This window comes from Desmodus rotundus, chromosome 2 (assembly GCF_022682495.2).
Source record: "Desmodus rotundus isolate HL8 chromosome 2, HLdesRot8A.1, whole genome shotgun sequence".
Classification (NCBI taxonomy): Eukaryota; Metazoa; Chordata; class Mammalia; order Chiroptera; family Phyllostomidae; genus Desmodus; species Desmodus rotundus.
In genome coordinates, this window is record NC_071388.1 from 117,632,480 (window position 1) to 117,644,561 (window position 12,082).

A 12,082-nucleotide genomic window follows, 5' to 3' on the forward strand; every position below is an offset into this window, starting at 1 on the left:
GATTTTTTCAAACAGTCTGTGAAGGATAGGGTTTAGCTCTTCCTTAAAGGCTTTGTAGAATTCTCCTGTGAAACCATCTGGTCCAGGGCTTCTGTGTGTTGGGAGTTTTTTGATGACTGCTTCAATTTCCTCTGCTGTTATTGGTCTGTTCAGGTTTTCTGCTTCTTCTTCATTCAGTTTTGGAAGGTTATATTTTTCTAGAAATATGTCCATTTCACCTAGGTTTTCAAATTTCTTGGCATACAGTTTTTCGTAGTAATTTCTTACAATCATTTGTATTTCTGTGATATCAGTTGTAATCTCTCCTCTTTCATTTCTAATTGTGTTTATTTGGATCCTCTCTCTTTTCTTCTTGATGAGCCTACTTAAAGGCTTGTCAATTTTGTTTATCTTTTCAAAGAACCAGCTCCTGGATTCATTGATCCTTAGAATTGTGCTTTTAGTCTCTATGTCATTTAACTCTGCTCTGATCTTGGTTATTTCCTTCCTTCTGCTTGCTCTGGGCTGTCTTTGTTGTTGTTCTTCGAGTTCTTGTAGGCGAAGGGTTAGGTTGTTTGTTTGAAATGTTTCTATCTTTTTAAGGTAGGCCTGTATTGCTACAAACTTCCCTCTCAGGACTGCCTTTGCTGTGTCCCATAGGATTTGGGTTGTTGTGAGTTCATTTTCATTTGTTTCCAGAAAGTTTTAGATTTCTTCCCTAATCTCGTTCTTGACCCATTCATTGTTTAATAGCATGGTATTCAGTCTCCATGATTTTGAGTGTTTTGGGTTTTTTCCTTTGGGGTTGGTTTCTAGTTTCAGTCCCTTGTGGTCAGAGAAAATGCTTGATATGATTTCAATGTTCTTGAATTTGTTGAGGCTTGCTTTGTGTCCTATCACATGGTCTATCTTTGAAAATGTTCCATGTACACTTGAAAAGAATGTGTATTTTGCTTCTTTGGGATGAAAAGCTCTATATATATCAGTTAAGTCCATTTCATCTAGGGTATTATTAAGTGACACAATATCCTTCTTGATATTTTGTTTGGAAGACCTGTCCATTTTTGATAGTGGGGTGTTAAAGTCCCCTACTATAATTGTGTTGCTGTCAATATCTTTCTTGACGTCCTCCAAGATTTTCTTTATGTATTTGGGTGCTCCTATGTTGGGTGCATATATATTTACAATGTTTATGTCTTCTTGGTGGATTCTTCCTTTGAGTATTATGAAGTGACCTTCTGGGTCTCTCTTTATGGCCCTTCTTTGGAAGTCTATTTTGTCTGATATGAGTATTGCTACCCCTGCTTTTTTTTTCCTGCCCGTTTGCTTGGAAAATTTGTTTCCAGCCCTTCACTTTCAGTCTGTGTAGGTCTTTTGTCCTGAGATGGGTCTCTTGTAGGCAGCATATGTGTGGGTCATGTTTTCTTATCCATTCAGCTATTCTATGTCTTTTGATTGGAGCATTTAATCCATTTACATTTAAGGTTATTATCGATAGGTAGTTATTCATTGCCATTTTTTCCTACCTGTGTTCCTCTCTCTTTCTCTTTTCCTTCCTTTCCTTAAAGCAGTCCCTTTAGCATCTCTTGCAGAGCTGGTTTGGTGGAAGTGTATTCTCTTAGACTTCTTTTGTCTGGGAAACTCTTTATTTGCCCTTCTATCTTGATTGAGAGCCTTGATGGGTAAAGTAGTCTTGGTTGCAGGCCCCTGGTTCTCATTACTTGGAATATTTTTTGCCATTCTCTTCTGGCTTGGAGCGTTTCCATTGAGAAGTCAGTTGCTAACCTTATTGGACTCCCTTGTATGTTACTTCCTTTTTCTCCCATGCTGCCTTTAAGATCCTCTCTTTGTCTTGGAATTTTGCCATTTTAATTATGATGTGTCTTGCAGTGGGCCTCTTTGGGTTCCTCTTGCTTGGGACTCTCTGTGTTTCCTGGATTTGGGTGACTTTTTCTCTCCTCAGATTAGGGAAATTTTCCATCATTACTTTTTCAAACAAGTTTTGTATCCCTTGCTCTTCTTCTTCTCCTTCTGGTATTCCTATTATATGGATATTGTTACGTTTCATGTTGTCCTGCATTTCCCTTATTGTCTCTTCATTCTTTCTGAGCCTCTTTTCCTTTTCTTGCTCTTTCTGGGTGTTATTTTCTACTTTGTCTTCCCGCTCGCTAATCCGATCCTCTGCTTCATCAAGTCTGCTTTTCATTCCTTCTACTGTGTTCTTCAATTCAGAAATTGTATTCTTCATTTCCTCTTGGCCCTTGTTGATAGTTTCTAGTTCCTTTTTCATGTTGATATAGTTCGCAGTGAGTTCATTGTAGTTTCCCTGTAGTTTCTGGTAGTTCTCTGTGAGCTCAGTGAGCTCAGTGAGCTTCCTGATAACCATTGCTTTGAACTCAGTATCTGATAGTTGACTTGCCTCTTTTTCAGTTAGCATTCTCTGAGGCTTCCTCCTTTCCTTTCATTTGGGGATTGTTTCTTTGTCTTCCCATTGTTTGTGAGACTCTTCTTGTTAGCCTCTGCTTCTTAAATTGATCTATTCTGATTCTCTGGGTTTATGTATGAACTTCTATGGTAGAATGCCAATGGGATTCAGTGGTGCTGTCTCCTTAATCTCCTGTGCTCACTGGTCTTGAGCTGACGTTTATGGGTGTAACACGGTCTAACTCTGGTGTTTTCAGCACTCCAGGTTTTCTTGTCTCACCTGTGGGAAAAAGAGTAAGGGGGGGAAGGAGAAGGGAAGGAGGGAAAAAGGGAATAGAAAAGGAAAGGAAGGAAGGAAGAAGGAATAAAGAAAGATCGAAGGCAAGATAAGAAGGAATTTTAACAAAATTAAAACAAAATAAATAAAAGAAGTCAGGAAGAAGGAATAAAAAAGGTAAAGGATGGAAGGAAGAAGGAATAAAAAAAGAAAGAAGGACAGAAAGGAAGAAGGAATTCAGGGGGAAAGGAGGAAAGAAAAAAAAAAAAGTCTTCTGCTGGCTTTAAACTGGTCAGGTTAGTTCTGCTGGTCTTCCTGTCTGTGGAATGGGAGGGGGTGGTTGGAGGGATTGGTTTCACTTTCTCCCTTCCTGAACCACACTCTTCACTGTTGTTCAGCCTCCAGTCCAGTTCCTCAGGGTCCTTTGCTCCCCACTAGGCCTTTAGTACACCAGTTGTTCTGTCCTTGAGTTGCACCAATTAGGGGCAACTCACACTCCACCCTCTTCCTTTTGCTGTCTTAGATGCTAGGGGCTCTCGGTATTCCTAGGGGATAGTTCAGCCCCCTACTGGGTCAAGTCTTTCCGGGGAATGCAGCCTCCCCTAGCCCTGCAGCTCCCCTCTGCTGGGCGTTCTGCCTTCCTCCTAGAGAGCCAGTAGGCCCTGCAGGGCTCTGTGCGCAGGGGCTATGTGGGAATTGTTCAGAACCGGTGCTTTTAGGTGTGGTCACCCGCAGTCAGCCAGGCCGTTGATAGGGTTGTGCAGCCGACTCCATGCTTTGGGCCTGTGCGTGGGGCAGCCAGCCACTGATCCAGGTGCGCACCCACCCGAGGTTTCAGGTGTGGGTGCCCAGGCCACTGATAGAGGTGCGTGCCCACCCAGGTGCTTCGTGTGTGTGCGCCCAGGCAGCCGGGCCGCTTCTGAGGGTCCGCGCCCACCTGGGGTTTCTTTTGTGGGCGCCCAGTCCGCTAATCTGGATGCACACCCGGCTTCAGGTGAGCCCTGGGGCTGCTTATCCCGTGGTCAGAGTCCAGGGTCTGAGGGGGGAGGGGCGCCAGAGTCCGAGGTTGCTGCGGAGAGTTCTCTAACTAGCCACTGAGTGCCTCTATTTTCTCTTTTTCTTTTCGATAAATTCTTCCTATTCAAGCCCTCCTCGTCCGAACAAGCACCTGGCCTCTCACACAGCCCAGCCTGGCTCTCTCCCAAGAATCCTGCAGCAGACTCTGAGCCCGGGCCGGGGGCTTCTGCCACCCTGGTCCCCACGCTGGTCCCAGGGACCTTATTGTCCTTAAGCACTCTTCTTACCATCAGATCTTTCAATGTCCTCTATCTTTGGTCTCCGATCTTCATATATGCTGGAATACCGTTGGCTGTTCACTCTGTTCCTCAGATCAGCTAGGCGTTTCACTGGTGCCAAGGGGAAGTGGACTCGGCTCCCACCTATCTCGCCGCCATCCTCCCCACCCTCATCCCTGAATAAAGTTTTGTTTTACATAATACCCCAATTTGGGGATTCCCGTTGGCATTGAATTGGCACCAGTGGCCATTAGTTGACACAATAAAGTGAGTTCAACATCTTCATAAGTGTTTATTGAGTGCCTCCTGTGTTTTAGGCATTGTGCTGTACGAAAGACAGAAATGATCTCTGTTCTTCAGCAGAATGAAGCTTTTACCTCCCTTTGAAAACCCAGGTAAACTAGATGGCATCCTGGTCTCCAAATATGCTGCATGCTTGCTTACCCTGAACCTCTCTCCATGACTTCCTGCTTTTGGACTCTCCCAAATGGCTTTTTTACATCCTGACCAATAACCTAATGAAAAAGTGCTAGACAGCATTAATCATTGAGGAAATGCAAATAATACAATAGGGAGTTGAATGGTGGCCTGAAAAAATGTGTCCACACCCTAATACCTGGAAGCTGTGAATGTGATCTTATTTAAGAAAGGGTCATTGCAGATGTTATTAAAGTAGGGACCCTGAGATGAGATCATCCTAGATTACCCAGATGTGCCCTAAGTCCAATAAAAAGAGTCCTTTTAAGCTACAGAAGAGGAGAAGATACAGTAAATCAGAGGAGAAAGGGATGTGAAGACAGAAGTAGAAGTCTGAGTTATGTAGCCACCAGACAAAGAACACCTAGGGCCACCATAAGCTGGAAGAGGCGAGGAAAGATTCTTCTCAAGAATTTTGGAGGGAGCCCTACTAACTCCTTGATTTTGGACTCTGGTATCCAGAATAATATTTTTTAAGCCCCTAAAATTGTGGTAATTTGTTATGGCAGCCACAGAAAACTAATATTCCACTCCTTGATAATCCAGAGAATTGAAAATCTGTCCATATAAACACATGTACATGAATGTTCATAACAACAATTATTATTCCTAATAACCCCAAAGTACAAACCCAAATGTCCATCAATGGGTGGATGAACACATAAACAAAATGTAGTACATCCACACAATGGAATATTATTCGCCCATAAAAAGAAATGAGGTATTGATATGTGCTATAAGCTGAATAAGCCTAGAATACATGCTAAATGAAAAAAGCTAGTCACAAAAGACCATATGTCCTATGATTCCATTTATATGAAATGTCCAGAATAGGCACACGTATACCAGCAGGTACAGAAAATAGACTGTAGTTGCCTGGGGTGGGGGGAGGGAATGAGGAGACTGAGGGGGCTAGGGATTGGTGGTAAATTGTTTATTCATTAAAAACAATGAATATTTATGAATGATAATTATTTCCTACCATAATCTAGATAGCAAACTTAATAACCAGGAAAATTAAGTTCCAGAATGTATTATTAACCTCGGTCTTTGATGCCAGGTTCTAAGAAATGTGTCCCTCTAGGTTGATGGGTGAAGTTCCTAGTCACAGTTTCAAATCCTAACCCTATTCCCCAGAGGAGCCTCTGGGCACCTAACAGGTTCCTCTCCTAATCTACCCTCTCTCTACCCACTTCAACGCGCAAGGACTCATGGACGCTGCGTCCTTAGTTCAATAGGGACTGCTAGATAAAACGTAACCTCACTCCCTGAGAAGCTTTGCCACTTGTCAGTTTCTCAGTGGTTCTTCTCACTCTGAGCAGTCTAACACAACAGTTGGAATTCTATCCTAATATGATCCACTTTAAGACATGGCTTTTAAAAAATGCACTACATTTAAAAGTAGAGACTCTTGTGGTGGCTGGGACAGGGCCAGAGGGTGGCATCACATACAAAGCCAGAGTCACAGAGGGCCCATATAAAGAAAGCCCACCTCTGCCCACTCTGACACATGCTCAGAGGTCAGTTTTGCCTCAGTTCTAAGGCCCAGTTGGACTAATTCTGATGTCGTACTCTGTGTGACCTTAGGGGATTGTGCTGAGGTCACTGAGGTTTGTACAGCTAATTTAAATGTTCAAGTCCCCTTTGGCATGGGAGTTAGGAATGCTTTAGTCACCCATAACGCACTCCAGTCTGAACATCTAGGTCAATGGGAAGGGACCCAGCAAGGACTGGACCTTGGTGTGGCTCAGTGGTGGACAGGAGTCACTATAGGCTTCCACTGTCCCTTCTGAAGCCTGTTCAGTGGATCTGACCCCTGCCATCCCAGATTTGGCAAGAATCTCTTTAGGCAGTGACTGATTTAGGCATGAGCATCTGACCTGGGCAAGTGAAATGGAACCCTTGCTGGGGCCTCTTAGGAAAGGGGCTTTCCTGGATACTGTAGGCATGGATCAGGAACGTTGGCTTGGAGGAAGGCAGCCTGAGAGTCAGTCTGTCTCCACTCAGTAGCCTGTGTTTTTGAGCCAACTATTTAACCTTTTGGAATCTCGGTTTCTACATCCATATAGAGTAATATTACAATGTCCACAGAACTAGTACAAGGACTAAATTGAATTATGTGAGACATAAAGCACAGTTCCCTTCCTCTGAGAGTCACTCAGCAATGACCCCTATTTGTATAGAGCTGAGAGGAGCCTCTGGTATGGGGGAAGTGACTTGTCCAAGGACACTGATACAACTTTAAAATTTCTCATCTGTGAACTACCTTTCTGGCCTAATTTATACCCACACTTCTGCTGCTGTTTAGATAAATGAGTAATATAAATGCAGAAGATTCATGTATATGATTAATTATTCCACTTACAAAGCACCTACCAGAGTCTGCTGGTGTTGTTTTTCTACTTGATAGCCTCCAAAATGCAGTATGCCAGGCTTTGCTTGTATGACTTTATTACTCAGAAGCTTTGCATAAACTTCTATAAAAATAATGTAGAGAAGTATATAATGAGATGAGACATTAAAAATATTAAATAAAAGAAAATCCTATTAACATGGGCTTTTTTAAATTTAGGATATTTTAAGCATATGGAAGTTTCAGACAGAGGATATAGCTGTCAACAAGATTAACGATCTGTTCCAAATAAACTGTAGTGCCTCTCCTTCTATTTTTACACATTACTTGGGAGATATTATCATCACAATATAAATTCATGTATTATTACCTAATACAATAATTGCCCTTCATAATTTGTACAATTCTTTGTAATAAAACACAAGCTCATAAAGCACACACACCTGTCTTTGCTCTGTATAACGCTGTGCTTGCTTATTATGTAATGAATGCCCAGTTCAAAGAATCTAAACACTTAGTGTTTAATTGTATTACTGTATATTTAACTGTTACTATTTTATTTCCTCTGAATAGAATTATTATATGATATAAGCTTTTTAAAATTGATATTATATAAAATCTATTATTTGATATAGAATAATCTTAAAGCTCTGAATAATTCTCTCTCTGGCCAGTAAAGTTGCAAAGCATTATTGTAATATGAACATCTTTTTTTTTTTTCCAGTTTTGAGAATGAAGTTAAAACAGCTGAGCTCAAAAAAGTGCCCAGGTCTACAAAACATTTCCCAGCTCTCATACAGGCGTGAACAGAGATGTGGGGAGAAGGCACTGGGAACCCACTACATATCCGTGCCTTCAGTGCCTCAAGCCAGGCCTGTGTTTGTAATCCTCACTCCGACCCTCGGAGGTAGGTATTATCTCATTTTTGTAGATAAGAGAGCTGACTGAAACTCAACAAGATTAAACAACTTGCCCACAGCTGGTAGTTACAAATCAAGCTCAGGTCTGTGTTATTCCAACCCTGAAACTGCCTCCCTCAATATGAATGCACTGTCCAGTTTCTTATAAATGATCACCTTTCACCTTTGGCTTTATCCCAGTCCTAGGGGCCACAGGCACCCTTAGCCCACTATGATTCTCATATACATTTGGGCCAAACTGAAGGACTGGAGTGGGGTTAGGATGGTATTTTAGGGGTACCAATAATCTGCAGGTCATCTGGTAATTTTAAAAGTATTTAAATTAACATTATTTGATAATTTTTTAATGCTGAAGATTTTGTTTTTGTTTTTAGGGGCACAAAAATATATGTAAGTGAGCATTTTTCTCTTAATGCCCAGAAATAATCAAGTATACTAATTTGCACTCAACAAGTTCTACAATGACGAAAAGAGCCACACCAAATACTACAGTTTCAGCATTTGCAATGGGCTTTGAAAAATGAGGGGGCAACAACCCAGTGTGACAGTAAAGAGTTGGATGTGGGGCTGCAACAGCTGAACACTAACTCTCCACTTACAGTATGTTGTCATTTATAATGTGCTCCTGTATACAATGTGCACCTACATTTTTTGCCTGAACTTTCAGGAAAAAATCTTTGGTTTTAATTTTTTGAATTTATTTATATTTGGAAACAAAACTGATTATCGTATTCCAGGGTATTATTTTGCAACAGATACCGTTATTGCTTTCTAGAGTTACACTTTTAATACATAAGCATAAATAAAATAATTGAAAACATTTATATGGATATGGAATTAGTACTACCCATGTATAATGTGCATCCTTATTTTTCCCTCAAAAATTTGGCCAAAAATTGTGTGTCATACATGGCAAAATACAGTAGTTGTACCTCTTTGGGGAATTCATTTGACCTCTCTGAGTCTCAGCTTCCCCAACAGTAAAATGGAAATAGAATGTTGATGCCATGCAGAGTAAGTGAAAATAATGTAGGTGAAATGATCAGGCTTTAACATAATAGCTATAGAATTTACCAGGCTTTCCAATCTAAGGGATATGCATGGAAAAAGGCAAGAAGGCATAAAATGCCTGAGGTGTTGAAGGAGCAGGAGTAATAGAGGGGCTGGAGCTGGGGATGAGAAGCCCTTGGCACGGGGATGATGATGGGTAGGCAGGTTCATATAAACAGCAAAGAAGGCCAAATGCCAATCGAAGGAGTTTCCACTTTATTCTGTATGCAAGGGGAACCTCTCAGAGTATTCCAGAAGGATAGGGGCAGAAGCCAGCCGGGATTCCACAAAGGAAACTGACTGGGGGGTGAAGAGTGGTCTGGAGGAGGGTGTGGCCAGGGTGCAAAGCATTGCAACAGCCCTGGTCACCTGATGAGAATGAGGAACAAGGCAGTGGGGACAGATAGGAAAGGTATTTGAGGAAGTAGAAGCAGAAGAACTTGGTGACTAATTCACACCTCAAAAATGTATCAGTTAAGTGGATGGACCTATATAGAACGATTGTTCTTTTGTTGTTGTTGTTGTTGGCTTAAAACAACAGAATTTTATTCTCTCAGAGTTCTGGAAGCCAATAGAACCATTGCTCTTAATAAAACCTATTATGAGCCCATAAAACAATATAGACAAATCAACACCAAAAATTCCACTATGTTTTATGGATTTGGAGCCTCTGGGAAGCTGTGAGTTATAAAGTAAACTGTTTCTAACCACTTACTTGATTCTAGGAGGTGGTTAGGCACTTCTCTTCTTTTCTTGGGCTCCTCCACTAGGCTCTTCAAAAGGAGGGGTGATACATTATTAAACGGTTCTTCCATATTCTTTGGTTCTCTGCTGGGGGTTTTCACTGCTGCCATTTTATCATGAAAAATGGAGTCTTCTTTTTAGAGCCAAAGGTCCCAGTTCCTGGGAAGAAAATAGTAGCAGTATAATCATCCATGAGAAACCACCCACATTTATTTTTTCTCAATCATTGACAAATGTACTTCTCATCACTGGGTGGTTTACTGTGGCTCAGGCCCTCCCTGCCTCTCATCTCTCTGGTGGCCACTCCAATCCCACACACCGCTGTCCCATTAACCTCCTTGCATCACACATCACGACCCAATATTGTGCCAGTACTGAAAACCTTTTCATGGTCCTACTTTTTTCTTTTGTGTCCTGACATGCTTCTTGAGCTATTACCAGAGATACGTGAAGGAGCAAATAAAGGCTCTTGCAGTCGAATGAGTTTAGAGAATGTTGAAGTAAACCATTAAGCAGGTTTCTTCCTTCCTCCCCCTCATCCTCCCCCTCCTCCCTCCCCTCCCCCTCCTCCTCTCCCCTCCTCCTCCCCCCCTCCTCCCCCTTATTCTTTTTTGTATCCTCACCCAAGGACATTTTTTTTTCATTGGTTTTAGAGAGAGAGGAAAGAAGAGAGAGAAACATCAATGCAAGAGAGAAGCATCCATTGGCTGCTGTCTCTTCACACCCAGACCAGGGATGGAACCCGAAGCCTAGGTGTGTGCCCTGACTGGTACTGGAGCCTGCAGCCTTTTGTTGAGTACAACGCTCCAACTGAGCAACACTGGCTAGGGCTAAACAGTCCTCCTCCTTGTCAGATTTCTGCAGTCCGTTTCTCAGAGGTGATTGTGAAACCCGTTAACATCTGGAGACACATTACAGGGCACTGGCATTTAGGAGCCACCTTCCTTGGCCCCTCTCTGGGGCCAAGACCATAGAGCTCCTCCATCTCCACTTGGTCTTTCCTAGCAGCTCTGTCTGAGGATCTGAGGTCCTGGTTCATGTCACACCCTTTGTCAGACTTGCCTTCCCTTAACATAGTTCCACCTACTTCATAAAATTCACACTGATCCCAACACTTTAACATTCTTTAGCAATTACTGCCTCTACTACACACTTACCTTATTTATTTATTGCCTTTAATGGCACTTCACAAACCCTACATATCTTTGTATTTTCCCCAGCTAAATGTCTTAACTTGGGGAACTTGTACAGACTGGGGACTGCTCTGTGGAGTCCCTGAAACTGCATGTAAAATCATGTGTGGATCTTTACGTGCATTTTTTTTTGAAAGGGTTCATAGCTTTGGATTCCCAAAGTCTCTGGCATTGAGCAAAACACAGTTGACAACACGGAAGAAGGTGCTTAATAATCATTTTCTGAAAGTAGTCTCTCCTTTCCTCTCTCCCAAGCGTCTTTGAAGATTCCCCGCAACTCAGCGCAGCCTCCGCCTCACCTGCTTCATTCACCTCCATCCACTAACATCTCCCCCCCACGCTTATTCTCCAGCCCCTTCTCCACCGCATCCCTCAAATTCCCTGCCCCTCTTCAGGCGGGTACAAGAGCAAAAGCGTTCTCCAGTTCACTCACCCCCAGGGCGAACCTGTCTCCCTTTTCACACCCCCACATCCTGGGTCCCCTCGCCCCATCCTCTATCGGGCACGCCTTCTCATCCTTGCCAAACGCTTGTACCCTCATCGCCACTTTAGTCCATACCCTGCTAGGGGTAGGCAACGACCCCAGACACAAGCACCGCCCGCATCCTCATTAACTCTTTAGGCCGGAACTCTCCTGAGACCCCAGCTCGGGCGAACGTGCTACTGGACACCGCCTGGGGTTCAGGCTGCCTCAGCAGCACTGCGACGGCCAAAGAGGCCACCCCCGATCCGGGACGAGAGCCGCTTACACCGGAGACTGTCCCGCGGCTGGATTCCGCCAGCGGGTCGCCTTGACAACGCGGACGCGCTCCTGGAGGCTGGGGGGGCGGGGGAGGTGGCGGCGGGACAAGACCAAATTCCTCAAGTATGTGGGGGGAGCCGTTCTGTCGCAGAGCGAGATGAGGAGGCCGTGGGGGTCTCCTGGGGACCCTAAGCACTTTCTGGCGACGCAGGAGAACAGAGAGAGCGACTTAGAGGTGCCAAGCCGATGGATTCCCAAGAGGAAATGAGAAAGACGGGAGAGACTATAAACTGGACACCTGGAAGAGCAGTTTGCAGGAGTGGAGTGGGCCAAAAGGGGCGGGCCGAAAGGGGTGCCCCCCCCCCCCCCCGCGGGGCGCCCCAAGCGCAGTGGGCGCAGCTTTTCCCAACAACCTCCATTTCCGAACGCCCTACTTTAATATCATTTGGCGTTTCCTATTATGATAGGTTTCAAGTACATACAAAGGTAGGCATAATAGTACGATGAACCTTAAACCATTGCCTGCAACAATAACCAAATTATGGCCAATCTTACTTTGTACCTTTCCTCTACTCCCTGTATTATTTTGCAGAAAATCCCAGACATTTCACCTGTAAATATTTCAGAA

At 43.4% G+C, this 12,082-nt stretch overlaps 1 protein-coding gene across 6 annotated transcripts in view; it reads right to left on the bottom strand.

Moving 5' to 3' along the window:
• Positions 1–11,491, bottom strand: part of CFAP221 (cilia and flagella associated protein 221) — a 132,052-nt gene extending 120,561 nt beyond the window's left edge. For 3 of the 6 annotated variants that reach the window (XR_006656766.2, XM_024569687.3, XM_053918582.1), the window contains exons 1-3: positions 11,272–11,485; positions 9,491–9,678; positions 6,829–6,929 (exon numbers count right to left, since the gene is read on the bottom strand). Coding sequence is in view for 4 of the 6 variants with exons in the window: in XM_024569687.3 (XP_024425455.2) it covers positions 6,829–6,929; positions 9,491–9,629 (240 nt within the window). In the remaining 2 variants the exon portion in view is untranslated. Of the gene's footprint in view, positions 1–6,828; positions 6,930–9,490; positions 9,679–11,145; positions 11,220–11,271 lie in introns of those variants that run through there. The other 3 variants (XM_045203161.2, XM_045203162.2, XM_053918583.2) reach the window with 3 other exon arrangements.
• Positions 11,492–12,082: the final 591 nt, after the last annotated feature.